The sequence below is a fragment of the Pistacia vera genome, unplaced genomic scaffold (genome assembly GCF_008641045.1).
Source record: "Pistacia vera cultivar Batoury unplaced genomic scaffold, PisVer_v2 Contig115, whole genome shotgun sequence".
NCBI classification, from domain to species: domain Eukaryota; kingdom Viridiplantae; phylum Streptophyta; class Magnoliopsida; order Sapindales; family Anacardiaceae; genus Pistacia; species Pistacia vera.
Window position 1 is genome coordinate 47,779 of NW_022195193.1, and position 17,499 is coordinate 65,277.

The 17,499-nt window shown below is 36.8% G+C and overlaps 2 protein-coding genes across 2 annotated transcripts; both read right to left on the minus strand.

Annotated features, from left to right (window-relative positions):
* LOC116146590 (peroxidase 12-like) lies at positions 1-2,425 on the minus strand. The gene is made up of 3 exons (XM_031432005.1): positions 2,122-2,425; positions 1,540-1,734; positions 1-779 (listed from the first exon to the last, which is right to left on the minus strand). The coding sequence occupies exons 1-3, from the start codon at positions 2,359-2,361 to the stop codon at positions 150-152; spliced, it is 1,065 nt and encodes a 354-aa protein (XP_031287865.1). The 5' UTR covers positions 2,362-2,425; the 3' UTR covers positions 1-149.
* Positions 2,426-15,922: 13,497 nt separating this feature from the next.
* Positions 15,923-17,274, minus strand: LOC116146510 (phytosulfokine receptor 2-like). The gene has a single exon (XM_031431930.1). The coding sequence runs from the start codon at positions 17,154-17,156 to the stop codon at positions 16,029-16,031; it is 1,128 nt and encodes a 375-aa protein (XP_031287790.1). The 5' UTR covers positions 17,157-17,274; the 3' UTR covers positions 15,923-16,028.
* Between the last annotated feature and the right edge of the window lie 225 nt (positions 17,275-17,499).

Below are 17,499 nucleotides of genomic sequence, written 5' to 3' on the forward strand. Positions count from 1 at the left end.
TAAAATGATAACATCCTGCTGATTTTATTAACATATTCAAGGTTAAAAACAAAGCAAGATAATTAAAAACTCAGAAGCACAAATACATTAAATCAAAACCACATCACTACAACAAGTCCACAAGTTAGCTAAAACAACCCAGCTGCTCCCTACCTCAACTCAGCCCACGCTTCTTCCACCACATCTTCTTCAACCACAGAAGCCAAAAACTTCTTGTTATCCGGATTCCTCACCGAACAATTAGCTCGAATCTCTCCCTGTTTCCCAGTCAACACACTGAGTTGACCCATCTTCAACATCGACTTCACAAATTCTTCAAAAAACAAAGTCTGGTTCACCGCAAAGGCTTTCACGATGTCCCTCGTCCTCTTGTCCGTGTACAAGTCCTGATCCGAAGTGAACAGCCCCTGACGGTTCATCAGGTCCACGTAGTACTTGTTGTCGAAGGCGTCCGGCGACCGGATATCAAGCACCACGGTGTTGTTGGTGTCCTTTGCGGGACAGGTTTCCTTGAGGTCGTTGGCGAAAGTTTTGTCCATGGTAGGGTCTTGAGTGGGATAGAGGCGGTCGGTGAAGGAGTTGCAGTGGCTTATGCCGATGGTATGGCCGCCGGAGAGGGCCACAATATCGGTTGCGTCGAAGTTTTTGGTTGCCAGAGAGGTGAGGAGAACGCTGGTGTTGGAACTTGGGGCTGGAAGGTTGGCCACAGTGGCATTTCTTGTTGCGAAGGTCAGCCCGTCTCGCCTTCCCAAAGGCACGTCATAATCGGGACCTCCTGACTGCAACGAGGAAAATGCCAAAACTCGTTACATAGTATTGATAAACAGTTTATCGTCGTTGTTTATTAAAATCATCTTATTCAAACTCCAAATTTAATTGTTTTTTTGAATCTAAATGTGGTCACTACTTGGAGACCAAGTTAAGTTGTTTTTTTTTTTTTTTGTTTTTTTCACAAGTGGGATTTAATATAGATTTTAGACATGATTGCTGTGAATAGAAAAAATAAAATATTATTCGAAAGAATTGAATGAGTCCATCAAGTTATACATCTAGAGTGGCCGGATGAATATACGGCAGGGCAGCAACATGAATATTCAAATAAAAAAACTTTGAATGTATTCAAAACAAGCAAACGTTATTTATTTCTTTATTAATGGCTAAGGCAAAGTCTTGATATTATAAAAATTAGTAATTAGTAATTACCAGTAACATCTTGCATAGAAACGGGAAAAAGTTGACTTATTCAATTAAATTTTAGAGATGAAATAAAAAATTAATTTTAGATTAATTTGATTTCTTCCCATTTTATTTTTATCATACCCAAGTTGATGATAAGGTTATTATTATATATAAATATAAATCCACCACAACTTAACCATAAAGTCCAAGTAAAAATGGAACATGTTAGGTGAGCACTCTATTCGAGTTAAAGTCAAAGATAAGGCACTAAAGTCATGAAATAAACAGCAACTCAACCACTAAAATCAAACCACATGTGTAAATGTGCTAATAATTATCAAAATTTTGACGAAGACTTACCAGGACAACTGAATCGCGAGCTGCAATGGCGACAATATCTGCGCAGGAAACAACTCTTCCACACTCCTTGTGCACAAGAGCTCGAAGATCGTCGATGATTTCAAACGCCCTCGCCCTCAAGCTCAGATTCGGCGGCGCATCTTGCTCACTTGGCCCGCTTGCTGATCCATCCAACAACACTGAAGCATCGCATCCCTGTAATATTTTGTTCCCATATTATGTTAAACATAATTTTTTGATTTAAAAAAAAAAAAAAATAGGTGAAAAGTTTATGAATATTTTATGTCTGATAGAACGCATGCAACTGCCAAATGCGATGCGCGTTTAAAATAGTATTAATTAATCACCGAAATAAAGTAAATTAAAGAGACTTTTTTAAAGAACTAGCTAGAACTGTGTGTGGCACATGGGGAGTTCAGAGAATTCTACAGTACAGGTAAAGTTATTTTACAGATATCTGTTTACTGTTATCTAAAAATATAAAAACGATTGAAAACATAAAAAGTAAAAACTTGTTCAGCACAGTTTATGAAAATACGAAAAAAAAAAAAAAAAATGATAAAATCTCTTTAAATAATTTACCTGAACGAAGCAATCGTGGAAATGGAGACGAAGCAAGCCGGCAGCTTGGCCAATGTCGTCCTTGAAGACCTTTTTGAGCTGTTTTCTGACGATGGATTCAACTTTGGGGCAGCTCTTCTTATAGAAAGTCCATGAAAGACCCTTCTCAACATGAACCGAGTCTTTAGCCTCAGAGAGAGCAACAAGAGAAAGAGAAGAAAGAAGAAGGAGAGAAGCAAAGAAAGCTGAAGCTTTAGCCATAATGGTTAAATATTTCTTCTTGGTGTGGTGTAAAGTACCATGGGAGATGAAGAGTATTTATAGGGTGAGAGATTAAAGTCTTTATTTTATAGTTTTGTGTATGCGCGTAATTTGTTTGAATTGTCTTCGGCTTAGTGGCTGGCTGTGGCTATGACACTAGGTAGGAGACAAAAGTATTGAAGATTCAATTAAAAATCTTGACTTGGGCCAGAGTCTGTCGTCAGTTTTGGATAAATGCAATTTTGCAAAATTTATAAATTGAGAGACCTGTGGTGAACACATCACCGTATATATGTTCACACTATTACATTTCTTCCGTTGTATTTAAGGAAGCTGATGTGATGCTGATATCTTCTCTAAATTAATCAAAAGTCATAAAGACTTTGTAATTCCTGGTTTTTGCCTGAGTTTCGAAATATTTTGCAAAATTTGTTTAGTATTATCATGTAGAGTAAACGACTTTCTCCCACCCAAATAATCATTTAACAACAATTTTCCACTTTAAAATATCACTTTACAATTCAAGTTTATATACTATCATTTTCTTCACTAATTATTATTCACCAAAGCCTGTCAAACCCTATTTTTATCAATTTTGTCAATTGTGATCAATCCTAACCATCAAAATCCAACCTTCTATCATCAAAAGACTTATCGATTTTTTATTTTTAAAAACTCTAATAGTCTAGATCGAGTTTACTCTTTGTTTACCGTTAGAATATAAAATTAAATAGTCAAATGATATTTTAAAAATTGATGTGTGAAAAAGTGTTATTAAACCGTTATTTGGCCGGAAAAAGTTGACAACTCTTATTATGTATACCAAGTCAGAGTAGACTTGTTTCTCACGAAAATGGCACATTTTGTTTTGTTTTTTTTTTTTTTTTTTGTTTTTATGGTTTCTTGTTGTGTACAGGTGAGAATGGTATTATCAAATTTTCTTTTCGTAAGTCTCAAGTTACCAGAAAGAGAAACTTTTAAACAGAAAATTATAAACAACATCTTAATTTTATGCAATTAAATTATGTTAGAACTTAAGTCAAGGGAGAGCTCAACTCAAAAGACCGATTTGATAGGTAGAAGAGCCTCTAGGCTCAAATACCATACTTGGTGAGTGTGAGATCTCGATGTGAGATTCTAACATTATATCTTCTTTCAAGAGTCGACGTCTATAGCGGTTTTTACTCTATCGATACTGACCCGATGGTAGCCATTTCCTCTTTTGGACAGCTTCACTCACTTATCAGTTATTCGATGCAGCACCCTCTCCCAATGAAAATACACTGCACCTTAATCTAGCCTATATGTAACCTTTGTCACAATCCAACTCTCAACAAAAAGCATCAATGTTAAAACTCAAATCCAAGGGAGAGTCTAACCCAAAAGACCGGCCTGATAGATGGAAGAGCTCATAGACTTAAGTACCACACTTGATGAGTGCGAGATCCCGATGTGGGATCCTAACAAATTCCATGATAAAATGTAAAATCGTTGCATGGAAAAAGAAAAAGCCCTTCTTCCACTATCAAATGCATTTAATTATATATGTGGGATAGTGTGTTTTCTTAAAGATAAAATTGAATAGGGGAAGCATTTGTTATATATATATCACCTAACGAAATCAATGGAAATAAATTTCATTGTTGTTATGTTGAAGATCCTTAACTATAATATTCATTGATAAAGTAATTTTACGTACTTTAATTCTCCAAATTCATCATGGAATCACATGGCCCCCATTGATGAACGTCTCCGAAAGTTGGTGTCAACTTTTCACCTAATAAAGTAAGCACAATTACAATAATATAAACTTACATTATTACTTCTAAACAACTTTTCCAAGTAACCAAAATAAAAAATATTATGTAACACTTTTGTGTTTGAATAACAACTCAAAATCAATTTCCTTGAAATCTTATTCTTTGAAAAACTTGTATTCGTGAAAACTTTCTTCATTTAAACCCAATGATTGAAAAACATATATGGGTAATGTTATATATTTTTTAGTCTTACTTTCGATGAAATTTAAAAATAAAAGAGAATTCCTAATGATTCTTGGTATTCTCTTTACACGAAAATGTTTCAGAATGAGTTGCCAGTTGCCATGCAACTTCTGTACATCTGCCCCTTCCTTTTTACATTTTTTTATATCTAATTAATTAAATATAGTATCAAATTGAAGCCGCCCACGTGACGTTCTTATCCTCTCCATTACAAAACTCCAAAAACTCAGAAAGACTGAAAAAAGAGTCATTGGTTTGTACAATCTTGAATTATTTTCTTTAGAATAAGCGACATTTTCCCACCCAAGGCTTAGCGAATCTTCTAACTTTCCACCTGATTTCATAAATAAAAGATTCTTACATTTAAATTAATAGAAAACTATTTAATTTAACAATTAAAAAAATAAAATGGTCATTTCAAATATAAAAATTTTAAAATAATCCTTCACTTTTCAAATTCACACCATCGGCGATTTTAGGTCATTTTAACCTGTTTCCCATACAATCGACCTCTCCCGACCACCAATAGCATCACCAGCTTCCCCCCACCAAAACTCCCAACATCACCGACTTTAATTGTCTGTCAATCACCGTCACCTCTCCCTTAGGTTTTTGTGTTTTGTTGCCCCTTTCTAGCCAAATTCTGGCACCTCGTTGAGGTGCAATTAGGTGGAAAAGTTAAGGGTTTTGGTGGGAGGATAAGGGGATGCTGATGGTGGTGTTTCGGAGGTCCAATGGTGTTGGAATCAGGTTAGATTTTTTGCTTGGCCGGGATCTCCTCTAGAGGTTATTTGAGAGAAATTTGAGATGTGGAGATTATTTTGAGAGAAAAGTAATGGTATTAATTTAAGGGTGAAAATCTGTAATTTATGAAACCAGGAGTGAGAATTTGGAGATTCGTCAAACCTTGGGTGGGACAATGTCATTTACCCTTTTCTTTATAGTATTTTATGTAAGGAATCTACCATGGTGTTTCCTCATACAAAATAATTTGTATCATCCCAAGGGTTAATATGGAGTAACATCACCCAACAACGTGGCAGGGATAAGAACAAAATTATGAAAATGATGGTAAATATTTCAGTCGTTAGCATAAAAATAGTTCAATTGATTTAACCTAGGCAAGATGCTTAGTAAAAACAATAATGCTTGAGTTACCGATAAAGGTACCGATTTGACATACTGATTAAGTTAAAATTTGAGATTTTGAGAATTGGGCAAGTGCATCGGTATGTGAAAATCGGTAATTTACTCGGTAAACGTAGTATTACTATAGTAAAAATTCCTTGAACAAAGATCGTGAAAGATTTGCTTTGATTGCTCTCTTGACAATTTCTTCAATGTAAAAAAGTAAATAAAAAGTGAAAAAGATAAAATTATCTTCATAATTTCTTTTTGGTATGCTTTTTAATGGAGAATGAGAATATTTATCATTTGTTTGTGCTTTATAAAAATATAGACGTCACCAATTTATGCTGACCTTTAGGTAATTTATCTCGATATATTAAATATTAATGTATCAAATAATTAAAAAGTTCCACTGTATCCGAAAAGAGATTAACTAAAGTGCATGAGTGTTTGTTGTTTGTAGTAAATTAAGGGTCCTAGTGGGAGAAAGTAATTGTAAAGAATATTATTCGTTCCATTATTTCTCCCTTGTGTAGACCGAATTTCTATGCCAAGGAATTTTCATTCATTTTAAATATTGTTGTGTGGGTGGAAACTGGAGGTAGAGTCGATCGTGAGCTGTGTCGGCCCATGACACAACATTAAAAAAAGCACGACACGGTATAACCCATGATTATATGGGCCTTATTATGGGTCGGCATGACATGACACGAAAAAAAATAAAAAGTTATAAAAAATTAAAAAAATTAAACATTTCAAGCTTTAAAATTGTGTTGTTGAAGATCTATTTGAAGATTTTAAAAATTTAGAAATTAATAAAAGTGAAGATGTATAATAATTTTTAATCCTAATTTCTAAGTTTGTATTTGTACTTTATAATTATAACTTATAAGTAATAAAAAATATTGAAATTCAATTAATATTTCAATATCTCATTATTTTATTATATTTCATAGTGATTATATATTTTTAATTAATATAAATACAAAATGTAATTAAATATAACATATAAAATATTTTTATAATAGTTATTAATAATAAATCAAAATTACTATAATTTATAAATATTAAAATTAAATATTTTTACAAAGCACGCGAGCCGGCCCACGACACAATCCAAGGCATGGCATGATATATAGGTCGTGTTGTGGGCCTTCAAATTTGGTGGACTGGACGGTACGACAGGGCATGAATTTTGTAGGCCTTGGCACAGTACAACTTATGGCACAACAGGTCTCAAATTTTTAAGCATGGCCCGGCCGGCGTGGAAAGTGTAAACTTTGAAATCATGCCCTCATTTTTAATTGCAAATTGGGCTGCTACTTTCTTCTTAAATTTTCTATTAATATTCCCCGACATTACTACTTATTATCTAATAATATATTTTGCTACTCTATATGTTTTCTTCTTAAATTATTATTGTCTTTTTGTATTCACGTGCCTCTTTGTTAAAGAATAAATTAATACAATATTAATTAGAATGAATGACAATTTCCCTACCTAGGTTTTCCATAAATACTTTCCCACCCACAAACTTTCAGAAAAACAATTTTCCACCAATCGTTAATCTCTGTCAATTGAATCCATTACTTGACAAAGGTGAAGCTACGAAAAAAAAAACTATAATACCCTTTACTATTTGACTTTATAATTTTGAACGAGGCTGAATAATATTTCCCAGCAAAACTTTATTAAATGTATTTTTTTACCTCTAGTTTGGTTTATATTAATTTTAAAAAATAAAATAAAAATAGAGTCAATTATAAAAAAAATTTAGTCCCAACTTGGGCCAGTTATAAATAAAAATAAACTTCACATTCTAATAAGTTATAAATTTTCCAAGTTCCATCTTAAGGAACTTGCATCCACATAGTAATAATTATCTGTATATTACAAAAAATATATATTACATTAAAGGTTTAAGATGAAATAAAATGAGAGAACGACATTTTCCCATCCAAGGTTTGACAAAACAACATTTTCACACTCACCACGTTTCAAAACGACACTTTCCCACCCATCGTCTATTAACTTTAACTAAAGAAGGATACTATAGTAAATTCAAAATACAATTAAAGGGTAATTACATTATTTTATCTCTTGTATATAAACTAGTTGCCTTCTCATTGCCGTCACCGAGTGAGATTGTTTGTGCCACTTCCTGGATTCGTTGAAACTGTCGTTTCGTTTCCCCCGCCACCCCTGGATTCTTCGCAAACCTGTCCGATGACATTTCTTCAAAAACCACCATCCACAATAAAGAACTCTAATCTCAAAACCAAGTAGTAGCCAGAAGATCTGGCAGTGGAACCTCCTTCTCCATCCATTGTTTTTTTTTTTATTTTGTGCGACGACCTTCCACGAAAGATCAAATCATAAGGAAACGAAACGAAAGAGAGACACTGAGCATTCTACTTTAATGTACAAAAAGCCCCATTGAAGAAAAATCAAAATCAACCTTCTATGAAGAGCCAAAGTTTAAGACAAAATATTAATTAAAAAAGACTCACAAAAACATAATGTTTTATTTATTTATTTTCTATTTTTGAAATTGTTTAATGTTTGTGGATGACAATGGACCAATCTTAAGCAATGTCGAGAAATGAAAACAATGGGTGAAAAGACAAAGAGACAAGAGAAACAATAAGAAGAAGAATCACATTGATGTTTGTTCATTGATTTTATGCCTAAATAAGCTCTACGTAAAAGACAAAGTGTACTAGCTGTCAAACCCATACCGCCTCATAGATATTTTACACCAACTCTATCTCATTTTAAGATAAGTATGAATGAGAGCTCTCCATGTGTCAAGGCAACTTGCAAAAGCACTCATTACATTGACCTCAAAGGTGTATAAATGGGCATCTCTCTTTGTAAAAGGGGAGGTTAGGCATATGAGAGTTAGGCATATGAGAGCTTATTTTTCTCTGTAAACAAAATATTTCTCCATCTTTGTACGCCTTACAGGTAATATCATGGAAATAGTAAGGGAATAATAAAATAACAGTGGATGTAGGATTTGCTTTAAGCATCTGAACCACCATAAAAACCTCTCTTGTCAATCCTTTATTTATGTTTCTGCAAACATATATCATCTTAGTACCATAAACACTTTTCATGAATCATTCACGTGTAATTTCTAAAAGTAAGCTTAGCACTTTGCACGTGCGAATCATTGGTGTTAAAATAAAGCATCAACAGTTTGGCGCTAGAGGAAGAGCGTGATTCACATCGGCTCTTCATGTTTTTTCAGCAAGCACATCATCTGATGTGGAAATCCGAGTAGGATAAAGTCTGAATCTGGTGATGTATAAACACAAGAGTTGTATCCCTTCGAGTTAGTTTTCTAATAGTCCAAGAATCATCTAAATCTGAGGTCTACAGCTCAAGTTATCGTCAAAATACTAAAGCCTATTCAGCATCAGAGCTCTCGGGTCGCAGATCGCATGCATCATAGCTTTCCAATCGTGTGGTCAGATTGCAGATCACACGCTTAGATCGCTCTTATCTTCAGCTTCAAATCGATGATCTTTAGCTTAGGATCGCATGGTCAGATCGCAAATCGCACGCATCATAGCTCTCAGATCACGTGATCCGATCTCGGATCGCACGCTCAGATTGCTTTGATCTTCAACTTCATATCGATGATCTTTATCTTCAGATCGCTGATCTTTAGCTTCAAATCATGTGGCTAGATCGCAGATCACACGCATTAGAGCTCTCGGATCAGGCGATCAAATCGCAAATTGTACGCATCAAAGCTCTCTAATTGCGTGGTCATATTGCAGATTGCACACTCAGATCACTTTGATCTTCAGCTTCAGATCGCTGATCTTTAGCTTCAAATCGCTTGGTCAGATAGCAGATCGTACACATCAGAGCTCTTAGATTGCAGATCACACGCATTATAGCTCTCAGATCGCGTAGTCAAATCGCAGATCGCACGCTCAGATCGCTCAGATCTTTAGCTCTTGGATCGCGTGGTCAAATCACAGATCACACACACACACCTGATTTCTCAGATTGCGCGATCAAGATCGTTGAGATCACACGTTCAAATCATTTAGATCGCGCTTCCAAGCGTTTAGATCGCTGATCTTATGTTCTCAAATCAAGCTTTTCGCTTTCTGATCAAACTTCCTATGTTCTTAGATCAAGCCTCACGCTTTCTGATCGAACTCCTTGTGTTCTCAAATCAAGCCTCGCGCTTTCTTATTTGAACTCCTTGTGTTCTCATATCGAGCTCTTTATGCTTTCTGATCGAGCTCCTTATGATCTCAGATCGAGCTTTTTATTATCTCAAATCGAGCTCTGTATGCTCTTAGATCGAGCTCTGTATAATCTCTAATCGAGCTCCTTATGATCTCAGGTCGAGCCCCTATCAACTCGTGATCAGCTTCTAGCTCTCAAATCATGATTAGCTCTTAGCTCTGAGATTGCGAATAGCCTCAGGTCATGTTCTCAGCTCTCATATCACATTGATTCTCAGTTCTTAGATCGTGACCAATTGCTAGTGTCAGAAAAAACGCAAAGAAAACTCAAAACAGCCCCAAAACATGCCAAAATGGAGGATTTTGGCCCCCAAAATGGCCTTTATTGGGTTCCCTTATTGCCATGTCGTAGAACTCGGAACGAGCTTTTGGTGGATATCTTACGAGCTCCAAAACTCCCCCGAGATCAAAAGTTATGGCTGTTGTAAGTTGGCTTGTCCGTTTAAGGCCTCTAAGCCGTGCGTTTGGGCTTTTGACGTCAGCAATTTATCTACTAGACATTTTATGTCAGTTATCAAATCGTGCTCAGCTTCGAATCACTCCAACAGCTCAGATCACAGTCCTAGCTCTCAGCACTCGATTGTGCCAGCCATTATTCAAGCTCTTCAGTTCGAGACTGCAGCCTATAGTGCGACAGCCATTCAGATTTAAAACATGAGTTTTTGAAGTGTTCAAAACGTGGTGGGGGGGGGGGGGGGGGGGGGGGGGGGGTGGGGGGGGGGGGGGGGGGGTGGGGGGGGGGGGGGGGGGGGGGGGGGGTGGGTTCTGTTATACTTAAAAATTACACTGATGTCCACTTTTAACCAAAAAGACAAAGTGTACTAGCTGTCAAGCCCATACCGCCTCAAAAATATTTTATACCAACCCTATCTCATTTTAAGATAAGTATGAATGAGAACTCTCCATGTGTCAAGACAACTTGCAAAAGCACTCATTATATTGACCTCAAATGTGTATAAATGGGCACCTTTCTTCGTAAAATGGGAGGTTGGACATATGAGAGTTAGACACATGGGAGCTTATTTTTCTCTATAAATAAAGTATTTCTCCATCTTTGTACGCTTTACAGACAATATCATGAAAATAGTCAGAGAATAATAAAATAACAGTGGACGTAGGATTTACTTTAAGCATTCGAGCCACTATAAAAACATCTCTTGTCAATCCTTTATTTTTGTTTCTGCAAACATATATCATCTCAACACCATAAACACTTTTCATGAATCATTCACGTGTAATTTCTAAGAGTAAGCTTAGCACTTTGCATGTGTGAATCATTGGTGTCAAAATCAAGCATCAACAATTGAAAAGCACAAGTGAATCTGCACCATTATTATTCGAAGATGACTTTCCTAAGCCGAAAGCAGCAAGCTTTATTTCTTTTTTAATTTATTTATGGGGACTACATTTTGGAAGGTCACTCTAATCAGTTGATGAACAAAATTTGCAAGGGTGAAGTGAAGGAAACTAAAGGGGTAAAGAGCTCAACCACTCCATATCCTTCTGTTGATTTCTTGAGCTTCTGCTACACTTGCCACAAGGAATTGGAGGGTAAAGATATTTACATATACAGGTATGCTCCAATCACAGTACTAATAACCTATTTATTTAGTGTGAATGTGCCTTCACTAGAAGAATTTATGACAAAGACTCTGGTTTGATTGGTTTATTGCAGAGGTGAGAAAGCATTTTGCAATTTCGATTGTCATTCACAAGAGATTTCGATTGATGAGGAAATAGAGAAAGTTAGGACGTCTTTTGAAAACTCTCGATAGGTGAAGAAGAAGAAAATGGAAGAAAAAAGAAGAAAAGAAGTGAAGGGTTTTTTCGTCTTAACACTGTTTATATCATGCCAGTTAAAGGATTTTATTAATAGATCCTAACGATGGGTGGGAAAGTGTCGTTATGAAAGTTAGCGGGTGGGAAACAATCGTTCTCCCAAAATAAAATATTTATCTAAAGTTCTTTGGGATAATAATTTATGTTTTAGGTTGCTGCCACATCTTTTAACTTGCGAATACATAATAACTCGCCAGCATAGACACCTTCTTATTGAAGCCAAATTATTTTTAGATTCTCAAGCATGTTTAAAGTTTTTGGCATGAAACCATGTCTATCTCTTTTATCATTGTCTATGTATTGGATTTGACATGCTCAATTTATTAATTATTAATGTAGTGCATACTTTACCCCTATACCACTTGCACTACGGATAATTAAGTCAAAATAATAATTATTTCAATTACACATCTATTAGGTTGTAACCTCTTCATAGTAATAAAGAGTGTGTTTGTTTCCCTATCCTATTCCTATCATTTCTAAAATACATATTTATTTCTTTATTATGAAAATACTATTATATTTTATTCAATTTTTCAGACCGCCAAAGTTTGTTAATTTAACTAAACACCCCCCAAAAAAAGTTTAAAAATTGACAAAAACACCCACACCCGCCTACATTTGCTAGATTTCGGCCACCACCACCTAAAGGTGGCTGGAATCTGGTATAATTGCGCACTACCAGTTGGATCTGGCCGGTAGTGCTCGCAATCTAGCCTTTTTCGGTCATATCCACCATGGATCTGGCTGAAAAAGGCCAGATCTTTGGCCATAGCTAGTCGTCAACGACGGTCAAATCTTTGGCCTTCGTTGACAACCAAACGCGGCCAGATCTGGCCGTCAATGGCTAGATCTAGCCATAGATCTGACCTTTTTTGGCCACATCCACGATGGATCTGGCTGGAAAAGGTCATATCGATGCAAGACCGGTCATATCCAGTCGGTTGTATGTCAATACGGAAACTTTGGCCACCCTCTGGCGATAGTGGCTGGTTGTCAGTATTTAATGGGTGGGTGGGAGTATTTTTGTTAATTTTCAATGTTTTATTATAGGGGTGTTTAGTAAATTAACAAACCTAATGGGCTGTTTTTGCTAATTTTCAAATCATACCTCGTAATAACCATCTAACTCTTACTTTTTCAAAAACACTATCCAAAATACTAAAACAAACGCACCCAAAATTAGTTTGGCCCCATCATTATGACTATAGAGAAGTTCTACTGTATTTAATGAACAAATATTACTATAATTTTTAAAAATAATAGATACAATTTTTAATTATTTTAGAAACACACATATATTAAAAGTGAAACCTCCATTGTAATTATAGAAATTGAGGGTACGGGTTTAAATGGCTAATTTTCAAGCTGGTAAAGGTAACTGTTATGTGTTTGTAGTTTAGGGGTATAAGTAACATTAACTCTATAATATATATTGTGTGAAACGACAATAATGCCCTTTTGCTGTTAAAATAACGTCTGAATTTAACGATGGGTGTGAAAATGTTTTTTTCAAATTTTATGGGTGGAAAAGTAATTACAGTAAACTTTGGGTGGGAAAATGTCATTCACTCTACTCATTATTGATGGGAAGTAAGTACCACCTAGAATGCTGATGTTGCACATCCATCTAAGTATTAAAAGCCATGTGGCAGTGGATGTACCACATGAGCATTCTGACGTGAATACGTGGTACATCTGTTGCAGTGAGTAATTACTTACGCAATAATGCTATGCTTACTCACGAGTTTACTAACCACCTTACTACTTTTGTTAAAATTACATATGGTACCCATACTATGTGTATGGTACCGGTACTATGCATTATATTTACAAAGGATAGTAAGATTGTGAGTAAGCATAGCATTACTCTTACTTACGTGATCACTGAAAGACTGTTAAACATTTATTACTATTTGATTTAATTGTTTGGAAAAATGAGAAAACGAAACAAAATCATCTAATCAAAGAGAGAATACATAATATTTACCCAAATTTTCTATACCATGCAAAGACATAATTTTATGGTTACAGTTACAACTTACAACTGAGAAAGCCCAATTGAGAAATCATCGATTCGTTTGTTTTATTATTTCAAACCATATTCCCTATCCTATTCCCAAAATACCTGTTTGTTTAATTATTTAGAAAATATTATTCTATTTTTTAATTACTTTTATACCCCTTAAGTTTATTAACTTAATTAAACACCCAAAAAAAAGTTTAAAAATTAACAAAAACAATCCCACCGACCCATAGTTGCCAGATTCTAGCAACCACCATCGGTGGTGGCCAGAATCTAGCACAACGGCCCAAAAACGACTGGAATTGACCGTTTATTCACCGATCTGGCCGTTAGAGGTCTTTTGCGGCTGACGACAGTCAAATCTGGCCGCAGATCTGACATTTTCCTGAAAAAGGCCAGATCGACACACCACAGGCCAGATCTGACCGGTCTGCGTCGTAACGGTAGATTCCGACGGTGGTGGCCGGAATCTGGCACTATGATGGGTGAGATGTTTTTGTCATTTTATAAAATTTTTATATATTGGGGTGTTTAGTTAAATTAGCAAACCTATGGGGTTTTTTTGTTAATTTTTAATTTTTACCCCGTAATTCTCACCTTATTCAACTACCTAATGGGTGCGTTTGGCTTATTGTTTTTATCCATATTCCCAATCCTATTTTTCAAATGTTGTTTGGCATGTTATTCCCAAAATATTAGTCTATTTTTTTAATTACGTTGAGACCCTATAAGTTTATTAATTTCATTAAATACCCCCCAGAAAAAAAGTTTAAAAACTAACAAAAACACCTCCATCCACAAATACCTGCCAGATTCCGGCAACCATCACCGGTGGTAGCCGGAATCTATCACAATAGTCATACAGCCATCGTAAATAGCCGGTAATGGCCAGATCTGGCCTTTTTCGGCCAGATCCACAAACAACGGCCGGAAAAGGCTGAAACAACGGCCATCTTTGGCCGTCAGCGACAGCCAAAGATATGGTTGTCGTTGTCTGTGACGGCCAAAGATGGCCGTTGTTTTAGCCTTTTCCAGCCGTCGCAGCCACAACAGTTCGTAGATCTGGCCTTTTTCGGCCAGATCCGTGGTGGACCTAGCTGGAAAAGGCCATAAGACGCGTTATGACACAGATCCGACCGGTCTGTGTCGTAACGAAATTTTCCGGCCAGATTCTAGCGGTGGTGGTCGGAATTTGGCACTGCAGGTGGTGGGGGTGTTTTTGTTATTTTATATATTAAGGTCTTTAATTAAATTAGTAAATCTAAGGGCTTTTTCATAAATTTTTTAAGTTTACCTCGTAATACTCCCCTATCCAATAACTCAATACTATCCCCAAAATCCTATCTAAAATAATAAACCAAACCTACCCAATATTATTCCCAAAATCCTATCCAAAATAACAAAACAAACACACCCATCATTATCCTATTCTACTCAATTCAAAACATTTTTCCAACTTTATTCAACTAAAAATAATTATCTTTTACTTCTCCCATTCTAAAAATCAATCCACCCAAGACCACCATCTCCGGCCACCATCGTTTGCCGGCGCTAGAAAGACGCATGATTGATCGGCGTCTAGCCATTGTCGGCCATGGTCTAGCCATAGATGGCTAGATTTTGGCTAGATCTGGCTGTTGACGATGACTAAAGATCAACCAGATCTAGCCGGTCGTACGCCGTTCTGACGACTATTAGCTGTTGTCTGGCGGTGGTGGCCAACGGCCGATAGTGACTTGGGTGGGTGAAGATATTTTTGTTAATTTTAAACTTTTATTATGAGAACTGTTTAACTAAATTAACAAATGTAGGGTGTTAAAAAATAATCTAAATATTTTGAGAAAATGTTTTCTAAAAATGTACTAAAATTTTTTCAGCATTTTACCTAACTCTGATATAATTTTCAGTTATTGCTCTTCTCTTTCCCGAAAGCTTATCATCTTTGTTGAATGTTGATACATTTTAATAAATTTGAAGACTTAACCATCCATGAGTTTGATTTTAAGCAAATATTTGTTAAAAGAGTCCAAACTCATTCCCTCACATTAGGCTACCGATTTATTTCATAACCAAAAGTATCTATGAAAACAAAAGGATGCCCTGTTGATGTCCTTTGATTGGTTCGACGCACATACATTTGTTATACTAAAGATTTCTTCTCAACAAACACTTATAAACCATCTAAATTTAGGTTCATTTCATGAATCAAGTAAGCTAATTTTAACACATTCTCTCGTATGATCATATTCAAGCAATCACATCATCGTTGGTTAAATTTATTCATTACCCCTTCGAACGGAATTCAAATTTATTTAATATTTGTAAGCAAACATAAAACTATTTACAATCTTATCAAGAAAACAAATGAAGGCATGTTTTTTATACCTACAAAATCCAAATTCATGATGCCAATTCTTCCAAATCCTTAACCACTTCCTTCATTGCCGGCCTCTCTCTTGTTTTCTCATTGGTACAATTACAAGCAATCCTGAAATACTCCTTAACCTTATTTTCACTCAATTCTTCCCTTGAAATATTTGAATCCACCATTTCAATTTCCCTATTTTGCTCCACCATTGTTCTACTCCACTCCACCAGTCCAACTTCCTTCCCGTCAACGATCGCTGGCCAATTGGGCCTCCGCTGCGTTGCCACCTCGATCATCAACACCCCAAAGCTATAAACATCCAGCATCACTGTTGCCGCCGTGTTCCCACCCATGTACTCCGGTGGCATGTACCCCATCGTACCGGCTACTTGCGTCGACACGTGTGAGTGTGACGTGTCGATCCTCCTGGCAAGCCCGAAATCGGCGATATGGGCCTCAAAATCCGAATCCAACAACACATTACTCGCCTTGATGTCTCTATGGATAATGGGTTTTTCAAGCCCATGTAAATACGCCAGCCCATTAGCCACGCCGCTCACCACGTTCACTCTCGTCTCCCAACTTAACGGTAACCGGCAAAACGACTGTCTAGTATCGTCCACGTCATCACTCTCCGTCACCGTGTCATGCAACCATTGGTCGAGGTTTCCTTTCTCGACAAACTCATAAATCAAAACCCGATCCAAATCCGAGACGCAGTACCCGAGAATCTTAACGATGTTTCTATGCCGGAGCTTCCCGAGAGTCTCCATCTCAGCCCGAAACTCGCGAAACCCTTGAAACGCGTCCTTGTCGAGCTTCTTGATAGCGACGGTGACGCCGTTCGAGAGCTTGGCTTTGTAGACGAAGCCGAAACTGCCGTCGCCGATGATGAGATCGGAGGAGAAGTTCTTGGTGGCGTCGAGGAGCTCGGCCATGGAGATTTGATTGAGAGAAGGGTCAAAGGAGGCGCTATCGAAGGTAGCGATGGATGTTAATTCGGCGTGGGGCTGGGTCCTAGCGGAGTCCCGGGTGCGGTTCCGGGTTTCAGGTTTGCGGGTCTTTTTGCAGAAAAGTAAGATGACGGCCAAGATTAGAGTGATGAAGAAGAAGCTGGCGATGGCGGCGAGGAGGCCTTGGACAGGTGAAGCCAGGGGCATGGTGGTGGGTTTGAAGTGAGAGAAAGAGAGAGAGTTTGGTTGTGAAGAGTTGGGAGAGAAAGGAGAAGAGGATGAAGAAATGGAGCCGCCATTATGGGGGCGGGGGGTTTTTACAAGGAAGATGAAGAGAGAGTCGTCGTGGAGAAGGCGAGTCAACGAAAGTGGGGTGGGATTTGGTGGAGTGGTGTGGACGTGGGAGGATTGATCTTGACCATTAATTTTTGGGATGGGACCGTTGCTTAATATTTAAAGGTTAACGACAATAACACCCTTCATGCACGATTAAATAACAAAAAAATCTCTATTCTAGATATTACAAAAATCTATGCTCATAGATTTTAGG